The sequence below is a fragment of the Dermacentor albipictus genome, chromosome 6 (genome assembly GCF_038994185.2).
Source record: "Dermacentor albipictus isolate Rhodes 1998 colony chromosome 6, USDA_Dalb.pri_finalv2, whole genome shotgun sequence".
Taxonomy (NCBI): domain Eukaryota; kingdom Metazoa; phylum Arthropoda; class Arachnida; order Ixodida; family Ixodidae; genus Dermacentor; species Dermacentor albipictus.
In genome coordinates this window covers 17,538,617-17,566,577 of record NC_091826.1, presented here as the reverse complement: position 1 = coordinate 17,566,577, position 27,961 = coordinate 17,538,617, and the positions used below count along the sequence as shown (strand labels likewise).

General features: G+C 44.6%; 2 protein-coding genes across 3 annotated transcripts; both read right to left on the bottom strand.

Annotated features, from left to right (window-relative positions):
* Positions 1-19: 19 nt before the first annotated feature.
* On the bottom strand, positions 20-25,232 carry LOC135914428 (monoglyceride lipase-like). Of its 2 annotated transcripts, none has more exons than XM_070540034.1 (7): positions 24,923-25,232; positions 22,977-23,089; positions 21,985-22,121; positions 20,472-20,582; positions 18,706-18,879; positions 3,194-3,267; positions 20-308 (listed from the first exon to the last, which is right to left on the bottom strand). In XM_070540034.1, exons 1-7 carry the CDS (start codon positions 25,021-25,023, stop codon positions 134-136), a joined length of 885 nt encoding a protein of 294 aa, XP_070396135.1. In that variant the 5' UTR covers positions 25,024-25,232; the 3' UTR covers positions 20-133. The 2 variants fall into 2 exon arrangements, with proteins under 2 accessions (XP_070396135.1, XP_065303340.2); XM_065447268.2 differs by having other exon boundaries at positions 3,194-3,325; positions 24,923-25,231.
* On the bottom strand, positions 7,851-16,960 carry LOC135909673 (uncharacterized). Its single transcript, XM_065441705.2, has 5 exons — positions 16,830-16,960; positions 14,437-14,569; positions 13,403-13,471; positions 12,259-12,339; positions 7,851-9,973 (listed from the first exon to the last, which is right to left on the bottom strand). The coding sequence occupies exons 2-5, from the start codon at positions 14,483-14,485 to the stop codon at positions 9,468-9,470; spliced, it is 705 nt and encodes a 234-aa protein (XP_065297777.2). The 5' UTR covers positions 14,486-14,569; positions 16,830-16,960; the 3' UTR covers positions 7,851-9,467.
* Positions 25,233-27,961: the final 2,729 nt, after the last annotated feature.

The following is a 27,961-nucleotide window of genomic DNA, read 5'->3' as shown; positions in this document are numbered from 1 at the left end:
TGCATTTAATACATTGCAATACAGTCGCTAATTCCGCATGTAATCGTTCGCAACAAGCTTACGAGTGAGCGCAGAAGTAAAAGTTTAGGAACCATCAAAAATGAAGCAAAGCACGCCGTTCACGGATTGGACGTCATGGACTTTGCCACTTGCATTGTGCTGTCCTGTTGGCCGGACGTGCCTGGTTGACTCGAGGTCGACATTCGAGGAGGCAGTCTGGCGCAAAACCAGTCGATGATATCTTTGAGGACTTGCTGGCCGACGCCATCCGGCTCCTCCAGCAGGCTGTGGTATGCGTCCTCGTATACCTGCGATGAGAGAGTGTGATTGTGGAAAGAGGCGCTATCTGCGATAGGGATGAAATGAAATTGTGTAGTTGCCAGAGAAACGACAACAACTGATGCAAAAATGATTTGGAGAATGACATAGGATGGGGCTGAGCAATACGTTATTTACGGTTCTCGACTGCCACTTACCACGAATGCATCAAGCTTTAGGGTTTTGATAGGCCCAGAGCAGTATGAATGGATGAATTCAACTTTGGTATATTAGGTAGGGGTTTGTGATAATTCGAAACTTTCGAATAACGAATCTAACAGTGCCTTATTCTGTTCAGTATTCGATTCGAATAGTTTCTATTCGTAAAAACGAATATTTTTCGAATACTTTTTGAATATTTCAAAACGTCAACCGCTCACTATTAAACTGCAAACTGGAGCAAAAGTGCGGTGGATTTTTACCAGAAGCACCAGTGAAAACCTAGAACTCGAGAACTTCCGTAGTAGAGCAGGCTACGTTGCTCAGGTAGCCATACTTTGCAGTCTATACAGCGACCATTCAGGTTCTCTGAAAAGTCCTGTGCATGCGACGAAACAAATCGTTTACTCCTAATGCTCTATTCGTGCTTTTAACGAACAACGTCACATAACCTACTATGAAATGACAGGAACTTGCTAACTCATGTAATACCAGGATGCGAGCACTGTTTTATGTTATTTGGAATAGCGGCTGTTCATTACTTTAAAACTGTCCGAAAACTATTCGTATTCAATTCCCTCTCAACAACCACTATTTGCGTACCCCCCTAATGTTAGAGAGTTTTCGAAACAGCATCCCTAAGCCATTTTGGGTACGTAAATAAGCGAACTAGTTTTGTACACCTTCGTTGTTGTTGTTTACTGTTTTGGTGTTCTCTGCAATGCGCCGGTGATAGCGCACCTTAACATTGAGTCCCGTATTTATAAAACTACCTTCTTATGTTACAACTCACACACAATGAAAAATGCTTTCCGTTGCATGCATCGCAATTCTGCCTCTTCAGCTAGGATGTTTCAAAAAGGCAGAGTTCGACTACAAATGTCAAAGTTCAGATAGCAAATTGATCAATTTTCTCCTATTGGCTTTTAAATAGTCAACGTTAGGATGCATATAAGAGCTGAAATATGGGCGAGTTTGTGAGACTGTATAGTTGACTTGGAGCGCAAAAAACAGCAACAAAAAAAACGCGAGGATAGAGGAAAACAACACCAGACAGGAGGAGTGCTAACTTCAAACTGCTTGAACTTTGCGCGCGTCCTGCCTGGTGTTCCTTTGCTCTGTCCTCGCGTTTTTTCACGCTCCAAGTCAAGTATTAGGGCGCATGTTTCAATTCCGGAAATAAAGCTGGACCTAAGTGAAGCCACATCTGCTTCGCACAAATCCACTACTAGGACTTGTCGAGTTCGAGATATCCTTCCGCCAAATTTGATAGAAGATAAGTTTGCGTTCCAGTTTGTAATTTACCAAGAGTCCCCCACCCGCACTACTCGATGAAACTGAGTTAACTGCGATACACTTTCAAGAAGATTTTCGTATTCCTGGGAACTGGTCGTAGTGTAGGAGTGACTGGCGAGTCAATATCACTTCATTATGACCGTATTCATGTTTTCAATTGCAAGATGCGATACAAAGGGAATGTTCACAAAGGGAATCAATGAGGCAGTTATTAGGCAACAAAACACATTGCCCCTCGTCAGGAGAGGAATGTCTGCTTCATTTGGGTCATCTACCTGACGATGAAGAACAGCACCGCCGAACGACCCACGTCACATTGCTCTCTCTATTCGAAAAATATTGATTAAGATATTACAACGGTATAGCTTAGAAAGTTATTTTTGAAATAATTTTCAACGATGACATAGGCACTTAACCCGCTGCTCAGGACTTCAATAAAGTTCTTGACTTACTGACAAATAATTTTTGTTAGCTTTTTTTAGGGTAGGGGGGGGGTTCGATTGGCCTATGTGGGTTCGCGCGAATAAGACGTGTATATTACACATGTGCGCTCCTGAAAAAAAAAAGCCTGCTACGTCCACTTCTTTTCTTAGTCACCGCCTGTTCTGCGTTGCTTATCTGTCAGCATGCAACTTTGCCAACCTGTACTACTTGCCGTACTTGTGGGACTAAGCAGGTCCCAGTGAATGACTGTGCTAAGCAGCTTCATTGCAACGTGAACAAGCAACCCCAGTCATATACAACCAAACCTTATATTTAGTGTTTGAAATTCTCAAGACTTGTTTCACTTGAATGTCGAAGTTTCACTGTTCAGTAGCCGCAGCTGTCACTTTGTGCACCTGTAACAGAGCAAATCAATCCTAAGTCGTGGTGTCGGGCTGTCGGCAACAAGGTGAATTATTCACATCTGGAGTCCTTCTGATGCAGGAGTCATATGCATGCATGCTCCATGACCTTCCGACCCAATAATCTGACATAATGGTATCGTGTCCATTTCATAGAAAGAAAACTTACATTAAAGAATACGGCAGATAGGTCGGTCTCAGGCAGATTTCTCTAGCCTGCTACTTCGCTTCAGGATAAATGAAAAGGGATGCAATAAGTCCCACAAGGAAATGATGCTGAGTACACAGGGCGTGAATAAACGCAGTCACTAGAGAGATAGATTCATCGATTGCGAGATCCCGAGATCCCGAGACGCACCAGAATGCTTGGACGGCTCTGCATCTAGACCTCGAGCCTGACCGCGGTCTCAGTATAAAACGTGTTTCACTTAGCGGTCGGTAAGCGAGTGTTTACCAAAGAATCAGCCAAGCTCCGCCGTTCACGTAAAGTCCCGCACGTTATCGTACGCCATAAGGGTGGTTTTATGGAATGTGGTGATTAGCATCTAGGTGAATGTGGGTACAAGATTGCTCACTTTCTGGTTCTTGTCCTTACTCGAGGCCTTTTCGAAGAAGTCCCTCGAGGCTTGAGGGTCGCATACCTTGTCGCCTGTTCCGTACAATAGAAGGAACGGCAGTTCTACGGCACTCACGTGTGCGTGGGCGGCCTGGGAAAGATCGAACACGGAAATAACATAAAGAAGAACTGAAGAAGGCTCATAATTAGGCCTAGGCAGTGTGTATTAAAGCTCCAACACATTGGAAATTATTTTACCTCAGGGCGCGAACGTTAATCGGTCCGATAGGGCGACGTCGTGCCGGCTGTGATGCGCATGAAGTGTACATGTTAGACACACAAGCTAAAAGCTTGTAACCCTTCTTGCACCAAATTTGCACCAAGGGCTTATCTTGGATTGGTATTCGCAGGTGATCTCTTCAGGAGTTACTTACGCTCTCGAGAGATTTTACGAGACGAGCGCCGCGTACGTCGGCGTCTACAAGCGACAGCGTTCCTGGCACGCTGTCTTAGCACATTGGGCACAGTGCCTGAATTCTGTAATTCGTAGACGCCGCACACATCCGGCGCTAGTCTCGCGAAATCATCTCGCGAGAGTGAAAGTATCTCCGAAAGTGATGCCTCCAAAATATCGCCCTCCTCTCCCAACAGTAACAGCCATCAATCTTGCGTGCGATTTCTTTCGTTAACGCTCCGCCACCGGTACTTTTGGGTCACGAACGGCAAACACATATCAGGGTGACATAACGCTCCTGACAAGAAAGTGTCGAGCGAGCACAGAGTTATAAAGGATGCGGGTACACGCAAGATTGCCGACGATGATTGTTGGGGGAGAATTCAAATGTAAAAGATTGTAAAAGCTTTCACACTTCACGGTAATCAACTGCTCAGACGAAGCGTGCTTCTGTAACATTTAAAATATTATTCGCTTCACTTTGCAATTGCAGAAACTACTGTTTGCAATCGCTAAAAACAAACTTGTTGGGCGAGGGCACTTGTTCTGCGAATGGTAATGATCAGCCTGGACCGTTTTAGGCCGGCAAATAAATTTAGAACTATGACTCGCTGTGGTGTGTCAGTGACTAACCCCCGCGTTCAGAAACGCGCCTTCACATGCTTGACTTCGTCAAGATAACGCCTGTCCTGAACGTGCCCTAGATTCTCATTACCTCTCCTTGGGCGCATCCACGCAAGGCGTTACCTTGACCAAATCAAGCATGGGCTTTAAGTTAAGGCGCATTCGTGAAAACGGAGTGCAAGGCGTTTCCCTGCGATGCTCTGAGTCGTTAGTTTGATTTCCACACTCTAAAAACTAAGGGAGTGCCGGGCACTCCCTTTGAGGGAGTAGCGGCTTGTCCCATATTTCACTCTCTTTTCGAGAGTAGATCGACCCTCTTTGAGAGAGAGTAGGTCAACTCCTGTTGACAGAGTTTTGTTACTCCACCGCAAGGGATTGCTAGTACTCTTCTGCAGAGTGATAATACTCTTCCCACAGGGAGTGCTAGTACTCTTCCGCAGAGTGGTAATATTCTCACCGTAGGGGTAATGGCACTCCACCAGACCGAGTACTTCTACTCCCCCAAACAGAGTGCTAGTACTCTTCCCAATACCCTCTTAGCGAAGTCCTGGCCACGCATGCAGGCAGGAAATCAGATCAAATTAGGGTCGCTGATACACCGTTCCCTATAGGCGGCTCCTCAGACTCAGTGGCCCAATTCCAAGCGACCTTCAGAATAGGCGTGAGCAATGTTATGCAGGATTTTAAAGTCATTTTTTCCTTGCTATTTGCTGCCTACCATGAGGCGTGACTGCTCGGAATCGGCCTATGCGTCCCGAACGCCACTGCGGAGAAAAAAAAAGCGAATTACCATTTAATCCGCAATTATCTTCGCACATTCCACAATCAGGAGACACATAATCTTATTAGAACACAATACTCAAGGGATTCACATAGATATGGAAAACCACATTGCTCGATACATCACGTGGATTCGAACCCGCGTACACTCGCATCTACACAATTCAAAGCACACAACCTAACCATTACACCACAGCGCCACCACGCGCAGTCGTGTTGTTTTAGAGGTTATATATATAACAAATGTATCTGATGAATCTGCTGCGGTGGGTGGAGTTTCTCTGCAGTGTGCTGTGCTGTTGTGTATTGAAATACGTTTGCGTTTGCATCATTTCCGTTCCTTGCTACGACTAACGAAGGAATACAACGTAGACGATGACGTGAGAACTATTCATGGCTTGTCGTCACCCCAGGAAAATAACAAATGTGCCGTTCAGCTCATGATCGAGTGCTTTTCCAGTCCATGCATTATATGTTCTCCGAAAACACGCAGATACAAAGTATCGTGCCAACCATCCACGTATGTGAATTTAAGTCGCGCGTATACTGGTGAGCATTTCTGTTTATTTTTTCCGCCAGTTTCATTTGTATGTGGTTAACTGCGACGCCAGTACCAGGCATTTCGACGTGCCTCACGCTGCCGTGTAGGCGTTCTTTTCAAGTGCATTAGTTTAGAGTTCGGTTCAGTCCGCTGTGAGCTGTTGTCCTGCATTAGCAGCGGATCGTTAGCGTTTTGAAGAGCATGCATTCCAGCATTTGGAGACTGCTTATGCCGATAGCCGCGTCACATGCATTGGCACGCATGTTTAAATGACTAATGTGTCCACTTGTTACGCGTGCACTGCTCGTATCCTGTGGCAGTGCTCGTTCTAAAAGCTTCGAAGACCATCTACATTCATACGTGTGTTCAATATATATGCACAGGATGGACTTGTCGGCTAATTGGTTGAGCATTTTAGAAGAAACAGCGCAACGCAAGGACGACGCAAAAACATGGACCACACCACGAAGCACTGGTGTGGTTGATGCTTTTTTTCGTCCTGGTGTTTGCGCTGTTCCTTCTTGCACGATACACGCACACCACAGGTAGGCAAAAGTTTAGGAGCATAGGGCGTTAACTTTGTTTTTCCAGTTTCCTCTCGGTGCCAATGGCACAATGCGTTGCCCGGAATTGCGCACGCTTACCCTCATATTCAGAAATGCATCATAACTTGAAGCCCATGCTTGACTTGATCTAAATGACGCAAGCCGTGAACGCACCAAAATAAAGGCAGTGAGCGTCTGGGGGACGTTCGCACCAGGCGTCGTTTATATAAAGTCAAGCATGGGCTTTGTATTAATATACATTTCTGAATACGGGGGTTAGTCATCTACTTCTCACAGAAAATGTCGAAGAAACGCCCACCAAAACCAGGCACATTCGTAAACTTAACTAGGCAATACGAAGCTCCATAGAAAAAGAGTGGTATTGAAAGCTTTCAGTATTTTTCTTTACTCCAATATGATGCTCTCTCGTGGCTTCCATGTATAGAGATAGTGCAGCGTTAGCTAAAAAGCATGAACTTCCAAACTCCATGCCAAAATGAGCTTGTAAAATTATTTAGGTGCTAGAATCCAGGGTTTGTAGCGATCCTTGAAAACCCTTTATTTCTAAAATGCCATTTTGAAGGCATTGAAAACCCTGGAATTTTTAGAAGTACTGGAAAGTCCTTAAATTTGTACGCTTGGCTAGACTTAGCAGACATTGCCAAGCGTTTCTTTTTCCCTTCTGTGACACTCTTCGCATGTCACAGAGAATTGTCTGTGGAGGTAATAGAAGGAAAACGACATCCTTAAAGTTGAAATTACAAAGGAGCTGCAGATACCAGTTTTAGGCACACGGAACCGGCGACAAATGTACTTGGAGGAGCAGAAACAGGAAGCTCAACAGTTGAGGCATTCAAAGAAAAGCCGTGATGAGTAAATCGAGAGCTACAGACACAATAAAAGGAAATTACAAATGACTTGCTTATTTGGTGGTGAAAAGCTGAGGCAACAGATGACATCACATACACTGTCAAACCAGACAGTATTCAAAAACTGCAAATGTTGCAGGTCCAAGTAGTTAATTGTGCTATTGCAGAAAAACTTTAGAGCGCTTTCTTGAAATGCTTCCTTGTGTGCGTTTAGTGATTGGCGGTGAAAGGCAAATTAGCAGTCGTTCAAATGTTTGAAATCAGTGAAATGTGATTTGTTTTGTTTTCTTTTGTTTGCATTAAAGTTAACGATGTTGTTGAACAAGTTATTGCCTGTCCAAACTACAAAACAAATCGCACGAGGTCCTTGAAGTTACTGTGTCGGGGCCTCGAAAGTTCTTGAAAACCATTGCATTTTTTTCTTCAATATTGCTACGAACCCAGTAGAACTGTCATGGAGTAAAAACCTTGGCTGAACAGGGGCTTATACGAAGAGCACAGGAAGACTAGAAATGCAGTAGTAGGCATGGAGGGCCCTGAAAAAAATGTGCCACATCTGCTCGTCTGCCTTATGTTTCTGCATTGACTGTCACATTTTTAATAGAAGTGCACTTACTGTTCTACTCCAATAAACGCAACATTACCAACTCCAGTGTGGGGCAGTCCTTCAGCCAGTGCAGAACTCTTTCTGTACATCCCTGTCAGTTCTGTCATTTTTCCAGCATTGTAGTACAAGATTTCTTAAACTGGTTTCGCAGAATATGAGCAGTATACTCTTAAATTAGCTGTTTATTTGTATACACAAGTTCAGGTCCTCAGTTTGGTTGCATGACAAATTGCCATACCTCAATAGATACAAGAAAAAATGTTATTAGAGTTTAATAAAATCCAAACAGTAATAATCACAACAATATAATGACATACATTTCTTTTGGTACGTATACAGCCCATGTCTTGGCACTGTATAAATTCAACTATACATCGCAAGTACTGTGTCCTGACCACTATTATTCACATGTGTAAAACCATCACAGCAATTCTTCAAAAAATATCACAGTGATTAGTGAAATACATTTTGTAACTGCTTTACACGAGCATAATGTATACAAATGGTCCCTGTGTACCTACACACGACTAGTGCCACCCGAGTACTATTACTCACAGGTGTAAAACCAACAAAGCAGTTCTTTAAAAATATCACAGCGCTTAGTGACGTACATGCTGTAACTCCCTTGTATGCTTAATACAAACAAGTGAGCACACAGAAAGATAGCAGTGCGCCTACATGGAAATACCACCGCCTCAATACTAATTCACAAGTGTACAACCAACCAAGCAGTTCTTTAAAGATTATCACAATGCTTAGTGACATACAATTTGTAACTAGCTTATATAAGATTTATACAAACATGAGAACATACCCAAAGCTACCGGCGCACCTACATGGAAGTGCGGCCATCTGAACACTATTATTTGCAAGTGTAAGCTCAACAGAACAGTTCGTTATAGTGACGCCCATTTTGTAACTGCCTTATACAAGCTTAGTGCAAGCACAAGAATGCGGAAAAAATAAATTAAAAACTTGCTCTATGAATACACAAACAGATCAACACAAATGGTAAACACCACTTTGAAGACACGTGACCAAAGCGCAAGTGCTGTGCCGGTTGAAACTGCCATCCACAAAAGCATTGAGCAATGCTTCAACCACACGCAATAAAGTGCTGAAAGACTGCATCTGTAACGTACCTATTTTAATTCAAATTTCTTGAATATAGGGCTCTCTTGGAGATAAGGCATCTGATCCAACTGACCTGATTTTACACCTGCTAAATGCATACAATGCACTCACATATAACTGGTAATAATAATTATAAGGCATTTAAAAACTTGATAGTATGATGAAGATGCATGACTAGAAAAGTTCTGTCGCCCTCGTACTTGTTAAAAAGGTGTAAGTACGACACATGTTCTTTTTTTCCGCAATTTTTGCATTAATGGACACCCGGGAACCTCGAACCCACAAAAAAAGAAAATACTGCTGTGTTAATAGTGTTGTGAATAATTTTTTGTGAAAGCTTTTTACAGACAAGTTGCAGTCTCGTTTCTGGAGGTTGAGCTGTATCATGCAAAATAACATGGAAAGTGGTCACATGGGAGCATGACACTATGCCATAATGTTCGTTTCAGTTGACTCTCTTGCCCTACAAGTCAGTGCTCACTGTGACCAGTGATGGAACAGCAGTGTCTGTGTGATTTTCATCACACTTCTGTCCCATGCCATCTTTACCAGAGTTGGTGGCACATAGATACCCAAATTTCAATAGTGTTGCTTTCTCAGGTGGTTGTTTTTGATTTGCTCAATATCAGTTGGCACTTCAGCTGCATCAAACTTCTTTTTTACCTCTTCAACAACAACATAAACAACAATCTTATGACACCTGTGTTGTCCTTCTAGTTGCCTACAAAGACCAGTTAATCTAGCAACAACACTGACAGTCTCTACTATCTTCTAATGGGGAAGAGGTGTGTCCCACCATGTGTTCCACGTTGTTGTCGCTATGTGGGCTGGCTGGGGAGGCAACAACTGTAATATGTTTGCATATTTTAAAGTGATGCTTGTACTGTGTTATAACACCTAACTTAGTCTCGCACTTGCTGCACAAGAACACTGGCTCACAGTCATGGTGAAAAGCTTTTGTATGTTGAGCAAATGCACTACAAAAAAAGTCACAGTGATAGCACACATGTTGCTCTACCAGGCCTGGTGCGGTTCCTTCTGACACTGCTGCTGATGCTGACACACTGCTGCTTGCCTCGTACACTGTTGCAGCTGCAGTATACATGGCCGTCTCTGTATCTATTGCTGCCGTGCCACCTGTCATGGTAACTTCAGGTGGTATCGGGCTCACTTCTGCAACAGAGATGTCGTTTGCCCCTTGAGAGCTCTCGTCATCAGGGCCAATAATTTCGTAGGCATTGTCTCCTGCATCGAAGAACCAATAAGAACAGCCTGAATTAATAAACATAGCTCTAAGAAGTACGGACATCAAAACTTAACCACAAGCTTTGCACATCAGTGACCAGGCTTAAGGAATAATACTTGCAGGAGGAGTTACACAATTGTGTGCGTACATTACAGTTAAGCCTCATTAGAAGAGATACTCAAGAGGCACGGGAAACATGTCTCTCGAAACCAAAAATTTTAAAACACTGAGGAGCCAGACTAGATCAGCTTATTATGCATCATCACTAAAGTATGTTTAGATATATCTGAAGGAATAATTGCTCAGGGTGGCTTGAAGGGCCCCTAAACCAATTGACATTTTTTGAACATTTCAAGTAAACATGCGCATCAAAATCACAATGGCGTCACAATTGACGACGCCAAACGCCACAATATGACGAAAACGACCCCATGCGCCTGTCTGGACCTATCCTGCACCCCCCAGTTTGTCCTGACATCATCAGGCTGTCTCTGATGATGTCACCAGTTTCCAGTGCTGTCGATTGGTCGAACGAAAGTGTACGACTGCCGGCGAGGCCTGCAAGCAAATACACACTCCTTCCTCGTCGCGTTGCTCGCGATGCCATTGTGGGCAGCCAATGGGGGCAAAGAACAGAAATGCCAACGGAAGGGTCTCCCTATGAGGCTCTTCAACTAGAGTCACCATACAGTTCCATTGTATTGGCAAGGTCATTAGCGCCACCCCTCGCAGGATGACAGGCCTGCGCGGCAGCAACAGAGCTCGTTGGTGATGGCCTGTCCCGTAACATTTGGAGGTGTACTAGGCGAGGAAAAGACGATACTGTCCAGATGGCGTGTACCAGATGAAAGAGTAAAATGAGCGGGGACTACTTTTCGATAATCAAACACGTAGCTCCACTATTACTGCACCGTTTTGAAAAATTCTCGTGGCTACGTGTTCGTTGCCTTAACATGTACAACTGCAACACCGCAACTGAATTTCAACCTCGGTGGTTTAGGGGCCCTTTAAAGAAGACATTCACAGCTTTTTAGTGACTGTAGATTGTGTTAGCTTCCTCCCTAACTTCTGGAAGTTAAACACTTCACTTTGCAAGCCTTGTTGCTCGCAGTGCCTTTGAGGTGCTCTTAGACGCTCGTCAGCTTCAACTGTCGACACTTTCTGCCCTGCACTGTCCTCGTTGCCCTCCTTTTCTAGTTCATGCTAAAGAGACATGCACACTTGACCTGTGTGAGGATTGAGTGATCTTTACGCCCTTCGGAGCACACAAGGTGCATGAAGTGAATGTGTCTGGGTTTTGTCCCTTCGAAGTAGTGAATACTTAAAAAGTCGTTAGTAACAAAGGTGACTCTTGTGTACAGTGTTGTTAATGTGGCAAACCAACCAAACCTTTTTCAGATGTCTCTTACAACCAAGTGTATCTTGTAATGAGATTCTACTGTACTGAATATTTTTCATCTATGGATCATCTGCATGTACATATAGTCACAAAGACATGCTGTGTGGAATGGCGAATTAGGAAAAAGCTCGTACTCTTACTTTTTGTCCCCAACATAAGCAGCTGATAATATGATAAAAAGCAGGTAATGAGGCAAGCATGGAACATAATCCTTCAGCTCTAAACAGTTTTTTGGGCCCGCATCATTCCCTCATGACATAAGGAAACAACTTGATTGCAGTAATGGCTGCATGTGATCTGAGTTTATTGAAACAAACAATACGTAAGGTTGCCCTGTATGTAATTTTATCAGTGCTTTTTAGATGTCCTGCTGGCAATCCTGGCTGCACAATGTTTCTCATGCTTTTTGGCACGATTACTTTATTTTCCACTCCACTCTTTTTTCTGGTTTTATCCCCTTTCCCTTCCCCCTTGCATAAAATAGCACACCTGAAGTATCAAACCTGTTGAATTATTGTGTGTATCATACCTGTTAACATGCGGGCTTCTCTGTGGTCTGTGTTGTATTTTTGCGCTGTACAAGTCAATTCGAAATGAAAGATAGAATGTCCCTGATTTTAGTTTAATTGTATGTGTGTGTGTATATATATATATATATATATGTCTCTCTCATGTTTTGAAATATATGTACATTCAGGAGTGCCTGCATGCTCTTCTCCCCTGCTCCAGTGACGAAAAGGAGAGCCTTTTTATGTAGCATAGTAAAACATTCACATGTTTTTGCTGTGCCCATTACATCACTTATCATATGGATCTGTCACAATACAGAGTAGCAGTGGTCTATAATACTAACTCATCCCAACAAAACTATAGATTAGCACATACCGACATGCTGTGAAACAGCTGTTGCAAAGCCGCTGGTGCTGGCAATTTCCGCAGCACTGCAGTGGTACAGCCGAGTGCCACCTGTATAGTGACAAATGCACATGCATGTTAGCAACTCACTAGTTGCTGATGGTTTCATAAGCTTTACACTACACAATAAAGTAATCTAGACAACTTTGTTGGAACAAATACACATAATTAGGACACCACTTAAAGACTAACACGATTAATTGCCCCCAATCTCTCTCACTAAGGGATGATACTACTGAAACATCGGTGGAGAGCTCAGATTAACACAGTCCATAAAGGACAAACTTTCTTTGAGGAAAACAGTTATAACAGCGGTTAGTTTTCTTGATCATCTTATGTGCTAGCTTTAATTTAAATGTCATGCAGTACTATAAAATATGAAGTGCCGCATTTCTAGCAGCAGAAGGCGTCATCAGCCTCATGGTACAACTGATTTTTGCACTGTTTGTGTCAGTGAGCCGACACATACAAAGAAAACCGAATTCACACATACATATACAATGCCAAGTGCACTCCTCCTTCTGAAAACGCAGCCGCCAGTTACAATGCTGCTGAAAGGAAAGGTTATATAGAGTGCGAGACTGCATGGAACTACCACTTATGACTGTAAGTGTATGATCTGCTGATTGGAGAGGTAGTCACATGCTATTTCTAGTCTCTTTTGGAAGCATTACTAAAGGATGAAATAAAATCTATTCATAAGTCATGAATTTCACGCATCCACGGTTTGGTTAAATAACTTGTGAGAAAAAGACATGTTTACCTGGAAGAGCAACCTTTTTTTCCTGCTGCAAAATTTTCCTTCGAATTAATGAAATAACTTTACAGCGTCATAATATATTGTGTTTCTCGCAACTACTTCCCAGCAGTGGCGAGTTACAGTGTTTATATCTGACTCATTGGGCGACAATACTGCCAAACACAACTGCTTCACGAACACGAGAACACGTCCCTCGCAGAGAATAGCAACCATATATGCCTCTGTGAGACATGATCGCACCTTTGTGGTCAAAATGTACATTAGAACGACACCACCATCTGATTAAAAAAAAAAGCCTCAGTACAAGGCAGCAGCCAACTGCATAATGTGAAATTCCAACTGATGTCCACTTACTGGTGGCCTGTGTTCGAGTCACTTCTGGCAGTTGACTGGGTGCTGAGAAATGCACGTCCTGGGTTGTCCCTACAAAACATACAGGGTTATGTCAAATGTTGAAAATATATATACACCGGCATTTCATAAGTTGCAAAACAAATGAGTAAACTAATAAACAACTGTAATGTAAACAGAGTACACATAAGATAGGCTGTCAACTGGTAATGCATTACGTGAAAAACCTAATGCATAGGAAAGACTATATCTATACAGACGAAGCTGACGCACAATTTAATTCACTCTAGGTTTTTCCGTGCAGTATATTCAAATTATTATGTCTAGTGGTTAGAACAAAATTAGTGTAAATTACGCACTAAATTATGTACCCTGGAAAACTTTTCTTCAGTATGCACCTGTATGCACTTCGAATGAGTAGCGTTGTAAAATTTACGTACATAGCATTTAACATGGTTGCTGAACACGGATTTCCTTTGCCCTGTGTCGTGTAAAGTGAGCTACATATATCTGCCTCCCCCACCCCTTTTTGTACTAGCCATACTGCGTGCCATTGCACTTATACGCACGTCAATAAACCTTACGACACAGAAATAAAAAAAAGTGCCAATCACCCATGCCTGCATGTTGTAGTGGGCCTAACCTAACCAAGCATGGGCTGTTGCTTTTTATAGTAAACACAGGCACCGTGCTCATTGCAAGTATGTATCATGTCACTAAGCAAATACGCAATTTCATTGTACCACTATTTTTTTATCACATGGATGTATCTGTTGAGAGGCAAGACAAAAAGCAGTCACTTCTCAGAACTAATCAGCTTTTTTAAAACACATTTCTAACTTTTCAATGACACTTGCTGCTATGTGTTTGTCTCCAGAGAACATACTTGATTTGACTTTCCAATCGGAGACATGACATAAGTATACCATGTTAAGATGACTGCCTGGAGCACGTGAAAATTTTCATCTTGGTGTAACATACTGTATCTTGATTTTGGTTACATTTGGTCAAATGGTACACCCAATATACCCACATACTAGTTTTCTTGTCCAAATTGCATGGCAATGTATTTTGATTTTTTGGCATTGGCTCCTCTGCACTACGCTCCACTGGCTCTTTCACATCCTCGTGTCCTTGCAGCTGCCTTCTTGAGTTATATAAAGCGGGTGCCTGAAAAATATCGTATGCGAAAGTCAACACAAGGGCATGGTGCAAAACAACATCAAGACAGTCAAGGCCATGGCAATAAAAGAAAGTCTTAGCTCTTAGTCTTCTTAGTGAAATGCATGCAAAACATCCAAATGACTGCAACAGTCAACTGCTAAATTAACTTCAATTTTAGATTTACACAAAAAAGAAATAACGGACAGTTCATCCTCGTTCGGCACGAATGTTAAAATACTCCTGCTAATGAATAGAATATTGGTCATTTTCAGACATCATAGGTCTGCCATGAGCCTGGTGTATCGCAAACACCATTTGTGACACATCCTAAGCACGTGCCCAGTGTGCCCCCCGCACCATCCCTGGTTGTGCCATTGCTGAAGCCATAATTTGAGGATTATAGCTGCAAACATGATGCTCAGTAGGGATGAAAATATTGTCCTTCAGTTCAATGGATATATGGATGTTCCTATAAAAAAGGGCAACGAGGCTTGTTATGGCAAGCTTACCCACATTTCAATACTAACAAGAAAGTTCACTGCGGCCTGCATCTAAGCTTACTAAAAAGCATGAACTTATTTTCATGTATGAGGTGCACAATGGAGTTCATTTTTGACAGACCCGACTACTGCTGCAGTTTGAAATCTAGCATTTTAGATTCTTGAAGGCATGTAAAAGTTGCAGTTAAACCGCAGTTATTGGTTTATTACACCAACCTATTGTTCTGTGTACGACAGACTGGTTACACGGAATTAAAGCAACATTTTATTTTCATATTTTATTTCTCTACTAAAAATATTAAAGCGATAAACACATTTTGATCTGCCATGCAGTAGCAAAATGCACACATTACGCTTGTAACCCCCAAAGGAAGGCTGATTTAGCTATTCATATGACATAACTCTGACACGCCAACTCATATTAGCAAATGCACAGGCATGTCCAAAACAATAAGCGTATGCAAAGCGCCCTTGCAATTGTAATTCCACACAGCAGCCGTTATATTCGATGCCGATGCATAACTAGCTGCTCGACAATTCACCGAGTTCGTAGACATAAGCATCCTTTCAGTTTCGCACCATGCACGAAAACCGCAACAGGAGACAAAGCCAGACCTACCTATAACCACACCATTTTAATACATGAGCAAAAACAGTTCAGTCTTAGGGATAAACACTGTGAGAGCGATTTAGTGCGCGACGGCGATGAGCGACAAAACGGGCCGTCGCTTGAACAGATGGCTTGGTTCTGGAAATCTAGAAATCATCGCTCGTTGCCCGAAAGTGCTATGAGCGACTAGCCTATAGCACGAAGCCGGAACTAGATGTACTACATACATCGCTCAAATACTACCGATTGTAGCGCGGAACGAGCAAATGATTCAATTTTTATACGTGCAAGGATAAGAACCTACGGCAAGACCTCCGGAAATATTTTATGCTACTTTTTTAGTAAAATACATCAACGTAAATTACTAAAGCACGCGTCACGCGTGATTGCAGCCCTCATGCCGGCAACACCGGGGAGGCGTCGCTCAATATCGTCGCTCGCACGGAGTACGACTTGTAGGCGACGAGCGAACGCGACAGCCATCTCCATCGCGTCGCTTGTAGCTGCCGCGCGCAAGATCGCTTATATGGGGTTCATACTTTTTTCAGCATAAAACATGGATTCCTCATGCGTTTTCAGTAAGTTCAAGATAACGCGCCCAACTGACCTCTTGCAGCATGCAGCTGAATGCCTGCGGCAAAGTTTCTAACTAGCACTGGTGCTGCACGTAACTTCAGTGGTCGCAGTTTCCCCCTGCGCGAGACACCGTCAAGCGCGCGGTTCATTTATAAAGAAAGCATGCTGCCAGCAAAATGACGCCTTCTGTTATGTGATTCCTTAGTTCAACAGCGTTCCGTACACAGTAGACTGCTAAACTGAATAAATTCAAACAAACAAAACGCACGCTAATCACGCTCCGCATAGGCTCGGAATCACGGGCTGGTGAACGAACCATTTTAAGCGTCCTCTCGCCTGGCGTCTTATTGAACATACCATAGTTCTGGCAGCGTTTGCGATCTTTAAAACTCTTACGGACAACGGCAACGTGATAAAATCACATGCAGTTATCGCGACGACTGGCTTTTTCGATTGACATGGAGAGACACAGCGCGTATGCCTAGTCCTTTGTCAATCGCGTCGGCTAAGCGCAGCGACGACTTCCTGGCGATAGCATGACATATACGTAGAATGTGCACCTAAGTTAGAATTCACTTACCGTGGATTATTTGCTGTTATATCCAAGGCATGACGAACGACTGTCGTGTTTTCGTAGCGACGCGAGATGGCTGACATACGATCTCCTTTGGCTGGCCTTCGCGGCGGCGGTGCAGCTCGCTGTAGGGATCACCTTTCTCTGGCGCTGTGTTGTTCCGCGATCTTGAGCGCGCGCGCGCGGTGGAGCAAAACCGAGTGAAAAAGTAGAGCGCTCGCTACGCGTTCCTTTGAACTGCGGCGGTCTGTTCTCTTAGAAGCAACTGCATGTAATAAAGCCACAATTAGGTTTCTGGCCTCCTGGAACAAAATCCCGCCGGGCAGATGTCCTATTCTGCCATCTAAGAATAGGACACACTTTTGGCACACATAACTTCTTACACACGGGAAACGAGCCTCCAACCTGTGGTAGATGCGGGGAGAGGCTGACCGTCCTCCACGTCCTACTGGAGTGTCGGGAAGCCGAATCCGAAAGAAAAAAAAACATTTTCTCTTAGCATGCGGGCACCACATCCCCCTTCATCCTGTTATGTTACTTGGGCCAGAACCACTCTTTGACATCAACGCCGTCCTAGGTTTTTTGAAAGATGTTGTGTTGCATGTTATTAGCCCCACACGTTCGTAGCGCTTCCTCTCTTCAGAGGATGCCGCTGCGATAATTATTTTGAATAGCACATGCCTCTAGGCCCTTGTGGTTCAAGGGCTCTGGCGAGGCAGTAGTGCTGTAAGCAATTTAACATCTCGCATATTTTAAACAATGCATCATTCCTTTACGATGGATTTTAATGTTCATAGTATTCGTCATTAGTCATCGCCATAATTTTATAGCACGTAGATTTTACGCACTTTACAGCGACTATTTTTAGGCCGCTTTACGGCCAAGTCACACCTTCCATAATACATCGTTAACATTACCACTTGTCATGACGCTCTTTGGCCCCACCTGGCCCTTGCGCCACAAGACACCACACAGCATCATCATCTTAGAAGCAAAACGATGTGTTCTTTGCTCAGCGTGCATGAATGATACATTGCCATGTTCGGGGCCAGCCACCTATACAGTTGAAGCAGAAGATTACGCTACGTTTTGTTCTCTATTGCCGCAAGAGTAGTTCTACTCTCTCTCTCTGAAGGGGAGAGTGAAAAGCACATTTCACTCTCTCCTTGGTGACAGAGTGAACAATGCATTTCACTCTCCTCGACATTTTGTGAGAGTAAAACGACGCTTTGAAGAGTGAACAGGCCGCTTCACTCCTGCGATACCCTTCCTAGTTTTTAGAGTGCAGACGTGTCAACCCCAGTCATACAGGATCAATGTAAATGCGTTCCTGTACTTAGATATAGGCATCTGTTAATCAAATTGAGGCAGTTAAAATTGTTCCGGAGCCTGCCCCGCTGCGCCGTCTCTCATAGACTGATTGTAGTCATGAGCGTTGGAAGCTTCTCAACAACCAGTAGGTTTGAATTATAGATGCGATAGCCCTTCCACCCACTGATTTGCCTAAAGCGGCTGACTATAGCACGTCCCAGTAATGACGTCGCCAGAAATGTTTCTGCGAATGAGTGAGAAATTTCTGGATGGATCGCAGCAAACACTTCAAGGTTGATTTGAATTTGAGATGGTTACTGACTACTCAGAAGACAACCTGTCAGTGCTGTCCAGTGGAGCCGAGCCCAAGCCGGTAAACGTGCGTGTTTCTCACATTGTGTTGTTTCCTGCGTTGACATGAAACCGAATTCATGTAAGCGGATATCAGCCCTGCCTTTTTTGTTCGACCCCGCAATGTGCATTATATGCTGGCACTTGATTGAACCTGTCACATATATTGGCTGCTTGAACTAGGTGTGATGCCAATTTGCGCGGCGGCTTGGTTGCTTACCTCTATCGCGTCTACCATGGCGACCACCCATCGGAGGCAGACGCTTCCGACGTAGTACAGCGGGTCGTTGTTCATGCGGTTCACGACAGCGGCGTCTCTGCAGCTCTGGTCAACACTCGCCGTGGCCGTGGGGAGGCAAGGCATGATGCAGACCAGCAGGCGAGCCAAGTAGGTCTGGTCGCCAAACCGTGCAAAGAGGAAGCGATAGTTTCGGTAACGTTTGAAGAGTGGAAATTCCTTCAGGTGCGTTTACAGGGGTAGCGGAAATACCGGGAGAGGCTTACTGACAGATGGACTACAAGATAACAAAACAAGAATCGTGATTTCGCGGTACAGATTGGTTACGAATAGCGTCAGAGCGCGCAGAAACACAAAACACTGTAAGGTGGACACGAGACGGGTACGCACTTACAACTGATATTAAGTATAAGGAAACGCACCGCCAACCTCAATGTAACACGCATGCACAACAACGCAAGCTGTACCGCATCGATGACTAGCCAAGTTATAAACCACATATATGAAGTGACGTCACAACGAAAACTACGTTAATGTGGAGAATTGCGCTAGCTGGTGCATTTGCCGGCGCTAAGGCAAAGGTCAGAACAAAGAAAGACGACGGACGCTCTGTCCTGTTGCTTACCCTTCACCCGTCGTCTTTTGTTGGGGTTAACTTTGTTTTAGCCTTCGAAAGAAAATCGATTGCTTTTCCTTTACAATCGCCTCGAGGCACCTCGATGCGTGCCCATGTCCGCCTGATGCTGGCCAGTGTTCTTGCTCGATCTTTTGCTGTTCATAATGAACAAGGGAACTATCACCCGGGACGCTTGTCATTTTTCACAATCTTGAAATAATTCGAGTTGCGGACCTCTTGCGAATCTTTTCCTTTGTTTTAATGTGGCTGATTTTCATTAGCCAGAAAAGTCCGCAGCTCGCGTATTAAAAAAATAATTGTAATAACAAGAAAAAAGCGCTTTAATTTACGCAATCCATCCTTGTGTGATATGAAAGCACACCATCATCTGCAATAAAATGTCGCATATCATGTGGCGAGGTTTGATATCTGTCGTGTCTGCATGCCTGATGCAGCGCGCAGGAAGTCAGTGGTGTGCTGGAAGTTTGCACCTATCGCATGACAAGTAACCGGGCAGATGCCTGGCCAGTGGCTTACAAACAAAATGGTTAAACGTAAAACTCGGCGCCACTATTAGATGTTTGATCATATTACAGCGAAGCTCTATACCTCTACCGTCCAAGGAAATTTTCATGTTGTGGGCATGGTAAACGAAAAGCTCCCTATACGTGTCGTGGGCCAATGCCGGAGACAGTGCAATGCCGGGCCGACCCGCGGCGGAGGTGCAGTTCGCTATTAAGGGGCCCACATAGATTCGCTGATTATCCTTCTTTACAGAGTGGAAGGGCACTGAGATTTTTTAAAGAGCTAATCGGACACCGCAGTTGCCATCGCTGGGCACGCATTACTGTATGTTATAAACTCGATAAGGACAGCTGGTCATTCCTAAGTGCTTATTGCATGTAGCTACTGCCAATACCCTAAAGTTACGTAGCGGCTTACTGCGATGCGATGGTGGAGCATACTTATTGCAGTTACTAGAGAATGCAATACAGAGATAGAGAGAGAGAAAAAAAATCCGAGGAGATGATCTTAGAGGCCGTCCCGGAGTTCCAAAAGACTCCAGGAGCTTTATGCTTCGCTGCCAAGGCCACAACTTCCACGTTTCGCAATCAACGTCTTTTAAACTCACCGTGAACCGCGAGTAATACGGCGTGTTTAGGCCAAGTAGGGGTGACATCAAAACCATGCCCGCGAAACCACGAGGCCTCCGCAGAGCCGCCAGGATTACCAGCAGACCACCCTGCACAGCAAAGGACAACGAAGTGTCAGGACAGGATGGGGTCCTAGCGCGTCGGGTTATATACAATTGTGTCTAGCTGCGCATGCAGAGGCCGTATTATTCGCATGAGTAGCGGCTCTCTACTGAAACGTTCCATATGCCATTAGAATCATTCCGCATGCTTTCCGCATAACTTTTTAGCGAATTCATATATATGCCAAATAAATTTCTTTTATTTCCATAATAATCGTACGCGAAACATTGAATTATGGGAGTGTATACGAAACGTTGTAGTAGTGTAGTTTTGATTACTACTCGAATATATTTTCTCAACAATCTCTGCGATCCGTTCACTTTGTGATGACATGATGTTGAGAGCTAGAGCTTGTCAATATCACTGCCGGTTAGTGTCTGGTTGTTCGTATCATATGTAGCGGGGCTTCATGCACTGAACTCTTTTGCCAATTACCGATTGACAATGTTGGTGTGCTTTAAGATACAACAAAATCACCAAGTGCGAACTTGCTACAATGAGTTCTCTTCATTAGGTCATTCTCTCTCACAAGGATGGGCAAGAGAGAGAGAGAGAGAGAACGTATTTGAAAGAAGGCATAGAAGTCGACCTGAGCTAGCGTGTTCTAGCCTGCTACTCTGCAGAGAGGGAGGGGAACGGGATCATAAACGTATGATGTGGGATGATGACGACATAGGAAGAGGGATGCACGACGGTGAAAATAAGTTCAACATTATGCTGATAAACATTCAGAAATATAATTCATAAAGCAACTGCAGGGTTGCCACTGCCTTTCTATCCACGTGAGAAGAGCCCGATTATTTTTGTTTGTATTTCATGATATGTATTCGCGTCTGCTTGGCCGTCCGGGCTGCATGTCAAAGTTGGCGCCTAGGCGAGCGACTCTATGCTGTAGGGCAGTAGTTTCTGAGTGCGTTAATTTGAATGCAACAACAAGTACAGAAATCCTTTAAAAACACAACAAGAAATACGGTACAAAGAAACACTAGGATACTTGTCTGGAACGTTTTCACCGAGCAGAAAAGACGTTCAGTTCGTAATCACACCTTAATCTTTCACTACAATACTATACTTTGATGGGCATGCGTTGAATGGTGCACCTAATCATCGTGCCGAAATGCCGTACTGGTGTCGGTTATATACCTCTCAATTTAAAATACATTATCTGTTATCGCTTCCTTGCTAACTATTTGTTAGACTGCATAACTAAAGTAGTATTCTAACTTGCACGCAGCTTGATAGGGATATGACGGAGGCTATTTGTCCAAATCACTCTACAAGCTACTTAATTTTTATTTCTCCATCGTGGGCCTGCTTCCTCATCGATTAAAATAGGTCTGTACGCAAAGATTCACTTCTGCATCGTATTTTCGCACCCCCCATACTCACCATGGAATGCCCGAAGAGGTAGACGGGTTTCCCGGGAAACTTGGCCTGTTCCATGTCGATGTGGGTAAGAATGTCTTGAAGGTATATGTCGAAACTCCTGATTGTACCGCGGGGTCCCTCACTTTTCCCGTGACCGACTGCAAAAGTGGCATTACCCTGAGACGCTCTATATACGCACGCATAAATAGTCCCCGTGTCAACAACCCCAAATTGCTTTCAGGAGGCTCTAGTGAGTAAATACACACGTCCCGCATGATAGCACACAATGCCGCTAAGTGCTAGAAGGGGTATAGTTACGTGCCGCATATTAAAGGGACGCTAAAAAAGAAAGAACATCATTTGAGCTGAATTATTAAATCTTCCTTGTATAAAAAGGGCCACCCTGAGGAGATGCAAAAAATATGCAGAAACGAAGGTATTGTGGTGACGCCGTTTGAAGTTCCCGCTCGGGCCCGCCATGACGTCACAGATCTTGACGCTGTCTGCTCGGGCACAGTTCCTTTCTTATCGGTGATGCTGGACTACATTGTACGGCAAGAAAGTGATAAATTGAACTTAGGAAATCTAAGAAACGTTTACTTGCTCACAGCGACCCGAATACAAAATAATAATAATAAAAGGAAAGAAAGAATATTTCGTATTAAAAAGCGCTAGAGTATCAGCGCAAATTTTCAGAAATGCAACTTTGATCTACATTTTCTGTCGTAATATTCAACCTTCTATTACGATATTAACAAAGTTAGAATTTTGAAAGAATGTGTCATCACTTTAAATTGTAATTATTGTTTCACTCTAGTGTCTCTTTGAGATGAGAAATTCGAATTCACATATCATGCGTAATCGCTGCTTGAAAACTAGATTGGTGTACTCTCTCAGATCGCTCACGACTATACTTGTACTCAAAACAAAAAGCTACTCATTGCAAAGCTGTGTTGTTCCATTAAACTACACACTAGCGCCACGGGTATACGCCGATGCATCACGTCACTTGCCATGGTCGTGGGAAAACACGTAGAAGCCCAGTCCGACCGTGGCATAAGCGAGGGCCTTGTATGCTTGGTCTTGAGAGTAGTCGCCATATCCGTGTGCTACAAAAAGCAGTGCCCTGCGACAATCAAGAAAGTTAATTTCTGACTTGCCGTCCAGATGCCGTCGTGAACGGTGCCTACGAGAACGCAACAAAAATGTCACGACAACGTACCACGCCGACAAAGGTTGCTGCTGCACCAATTACGGCGGCTTTAGCTGGTTGCGCCAAAAACGTGACGTCAAAGGCGTTGATAACATATCACAAGAATTCCTGATTTTAAATATTCGTCTTTTAATTTTAGTGATAGCCTTGGGTGCAGCAGGTGAAATCGTTATGTTGTATAACGTTTTCTTACCCCTTAAGCTTCATTTCCTATACCCGGAGAACGCATACACGCCACCAGAAGCTGTCTTCCTGGAGTAGTCATTGCTACAGCATATGGTAACCACGTCGCACCACCTACTACAGTTCTGTAGCAAGCTTGCCAATAAGAGCACTTGTGCAGCCTAGGGAAACTGTGACGGCAATCCTCCAACAAAAGGAAATAACATACCACTTTCTATTAGAGCATTCTACGACATACAATTTCGATTTTGCTGCCACCGAGTGGGGTTCACCGAGCAAAGTTTTTTTTTGTCTAGCTATCTGCTTCCTGTTTTTTTCTCTATCTTAAGCATTTACATTTTCTTTGTGATCATTATTCTTAGGTTTCACTCGTAGCACCAGGTGTAGGGTAATCGAGGGTTTAGTTCAGCAGGACGGCGTTGGCGGTCACGTGAAAAGCACGGATGCAGATCGAGCTTTACGGAAACGCCTGACATAACTCTACCGCATAGCGAACAACAGCGTTATGCCGAGTAATAAGTCAGCGTTATGCGAAAAAATGATGTGTCACATGAATTATCAGCACTCGCTTCTCAGGCTGACGTCCCGTGGAATATAAGGCTAGTTGTATGGCGGTAGCGAAGTCATCGCTTCAGACCTTCGAAGAGCCTACGTCATTGGTTTTGAAAGGCGTCACAATTATCGAAAAAAAATTCAGCTAAACTTCATTCAACGCCGGAGTGCGCACATAAACGTAAGCAAGCACAAGCTATTTTGTAGAACTATACGGTGGGGTATTGGTCGATCCGGTGTATCTCAAGAAAAAAAAGTCTGTTATAGGAAATGAATTGTCATGTATGATTGGTGCATTTGAAGTATCTGTATACGAAAGGTGTACTGGCAGAACTGTTTTGCTTAGTTTGCGTCGAGACGCGTAGGAATCGCAGAAGAGTAGAAGTAAGGTTTATTGGACAAGCCGATCAGCTGCCTCGTTAGCCTCACTTCCGAAAACATTTATAAGGAAACTGCATACTACTGTCACGCGGAAACAACCTACATACTTCTGTCGAACTAGGAGTCCGGCAAGAGTATGTGGGTGCTTCAATCAGAAAAAAAAAGAATTGAATCTTGGGTGTTACGCACCAAACCCACGATCTGATTATGAGGCACGCCGTAGTAGGGGGGTCCGGAATAATTTTCGTTACCTAGAGTTCTTAAACTAGCCCCCAGTGCACATCACACGACCGTTCTGTATGCCGCTGCCATCGGAACGCGGCCGCCGCGGCTGGTACCGAACGCGCTACCTCGAAGCTTAGCAGCCCAACGTCATAGCCACTGGTCTACGACGGTGGCCGCTAATGCTACCAATGTCATGTGTGTAGAAGGCCGTTACTGTACATGCCTCGAACACACAACGCGCCCGCGCGAAAGACAAGGGCGATGACAGGTATATACGTACAACGAACGCGCGCCCGTCCCGCGTACGTATCTTTCTTCGTCCTTGTTTTTTCGCGCTGCCCCGTTGTGTGTTCCAGAATGCACTAGCTAGTACATGCAAGAGTTTTACTGTACGTGTCGACGTACCTGGGCTCCGCGTCCGTTCTCCAGGTCGTGCAGACGATGTTGTGGCCGTCTTCATTCAGAAACGAGGTCCTATCGTCGACGCGAATGCTTTCGTTTGACATCTTTTGTCGACCAGTTCGTTTTCCGTATATGTGGATTCTTCGGCACGTATGGAAACAAGCGCCCTTCTTCCTCGTCGTCTTACGATGCTCTTAAAAACAAAAAGCAGAGCTACGCTGCATTCTTCGTTTACACGAACTGAAGTCACACTGCAAATCTTGCAACGTCCTGTTACTTGATATGTGGGGACGAGCAGCATTATCCGTTTTACTACAAGCTCGGAATCAAGTCAGTTCGGAAGAAGCAATTTATTTATAGAACACAGCGCTTACGTTGCAATATGGTAAATGAAGCCGAAGAATACGCTTCCCCTCTTTCACTTTTATTTACCAATCCCTGCTTGTCATCCGTACGTTTCCCGCCCACTTGAGCGCCTGGAAGTTTTTGCGAATGCCCGTAGTTATTGCTACCATACAGTGTTGCTGAATTGGCTTTCTTGCTTTCTTGCTCTCCTCCTGAGGATGATTGCAGAAAGGTTAACATCTGGCTGCGTTGCAATCTGGCTGCGTTGCTGCGTTGCTTGACAGAAACTGCCAGGTGACAAGTGTGCAAAAGTGCGCGGCAACCTTGTTTGAAAATTCCAACTTCTTATTATCTGTTATCGATGAGTTGGTCACTACTGTGGGGCTGACCAGTGCTCGGGAGCGCATAAATATTCGTCAACTATACCCATGAGCTCCATGTGTTTGCTTCCGAAGCCGCTGCTGCCGTATAGCTGCCGGAGTGTCTAGATAACGATTAAGCGAAAATATGAGAACACCCGCGCACTTATGAGCTGTGAAAGCGAAAGCATTGATGTCCAATTGAATGGTGCTGAGCGGTCCTTCAGGTTTTGCGCTACGAGCAATGTGCCATAGCGGTACGTGCTACCCCAGTCAGCAAGCAGCGGCAACATTCGGTGTCAACGCCGCATGCCACCAACGCGGCGATGCCCTTAACCTTCACGCAACACCTAGCGCGCTGCGGCCGCAGCAGGCGTTCAATTTCGCCTGCTCTACCAACGCCTACTAGACAGGACAAGACCTGTGCACTTCGATGCTTGATGCCATGCTACCTTGCCCGACTGCCACAGAATCTAATGGGGATGCTCCCGAATAAGCCACCGTGACTTTGAGGTCACCGCTTTCGTCACACCGGGCGTGACAGTGAAAATTTCGGTCCAAGTAGCATGACGTCATAAAGAGTTCACAGGCCTGCTGTCTAGGAGCTAGGTCTTGCTTCTGCGCCGACGAGAAGCGCTCATGCCAAAAGCTAGCGTGACGTGGCGTCGCGGCGATGCCCTCTTCCCCTCACCCAACAGCTGGCGCACTAATGCAGGAGGAGGTGTTCGCTTTCGCCCGCTCTACTCCGTCGAGGCGCGGTGGTGACGTGGCGTCGCAGCCAATGGCAATGCGAGTTTAGGTGCCGTGTCGTTGATACAGACGACAGACACCAACTTTTACGTTCAATGGGCCATTTGACGCTTTCGTATAAACAGAGAATCAAGCAATACTTATTATCTGGCAAAAGGAAAAGAACGAATCGTCATAATCCACTTGCGTGAATCTGCCTCCTCGAAAGCAAAGGTTGATATTCTTGGTATCGAAGCGTGAACAAAAACACACACTAAAACTGAGACACGACAAGCGCAGTTATTACCTTATTACCTTCATTACGCGATTGTTTACCAATCAGCCCAGCTGGCCACCCTTCTGCGTTGAAAGACTACAGAAAGCGAAGTTTTCGAGAAAGACTTTGGCAAATAGTACTGCCAGCGAACTCCAAAGGAAAATGACTGCTCTTTTTGCCTGAAATATGCGTAATCAGGCAAGTTTGTTTCCGAACAAGAAGCTCTGCTATACCGGTAGGTTCGGTAAGATCACTGCAGTTCCGAAGTACGGCGGTCCACTAGTGAATGAACTCGTTCTCGGAGTGCCCAGACCAGTTGATAAACGAGAGGTTTAAAAATGAACGCTACGCTGCAGTTCTGGTGAGTATTCTGTACTTGGGATATAATGCCTAGAATGTACTTACTAGTGTGCCGACCGCCGAGCGTTTCCAATGGGAGACGCTGGCACCGCTGGTGATGGCTTCCCCCGGAGGCCACCAGATGGCGACACTCTTCGGGACCATGCTAACCGAGCGGCGCGTCTGGCGCGCGCTTCGGATGCGCGTTTGTAAGCGCAGTCGGTTGCGGCGCGTCGTTGATCTCGAGCAAGTAGCGTATGGTGCCTCCGCATGTTGCTGGGTTTCTTTTCTGTGCGCGCGGATCGCACTTGTGCCTGTTCACGGAACGTCGATGTCGTCGCAGAAGACGAGGCGTAAAGACAGCACATGTTTTGACCCGTATTGTACGAGTGAATACCGCTCGAACAACGAGCGGGTCTCATTATTCAGCGTGCCTGCTGACCCAGTACTTTTAGCCGAGTGGGAGAAGAATATAAAGTGGGCAGATCGAAGACTAACTACGGACCTTTGGAACAAGTTAAACGAAGTTTGTACATTGCTTCGCAAAAGAAAGTACAACTCCAATGTCTATAGTCCGTAATGCACGTTGTGTCGCCCATGAAAATTTGCCCTGTTTAATTAACGTGAGTCGCAATAAGTGCCGTTAGGTGAGTGAACAGACCATTAGTAAATTTATCCTAATTAGCTACAAATTGGTGTGAATTTAGAATTTGTGGACATGTGTCGCACATAATAGTTTACTCTGAAAAAAAAGTTATGCTTCTTGGGAAACCACGTATTTATTCATTGGTATTCTTCTAAGAAACACCCGGTATCCTGCAGCGTATTAATGATAACTGTGCTAACGATCATTTGTAAGCGCAAAAAAACATTCTTTTGATTACGTTTTGCACCTCGATTAACGTTCCGCAGCGTGAAACGGGCTGGGACAGCCCATCGGCATCTCTCGCAAGCGCGCATTGGCAAGAGACGCCGCTTGGTATAGCACGGTCT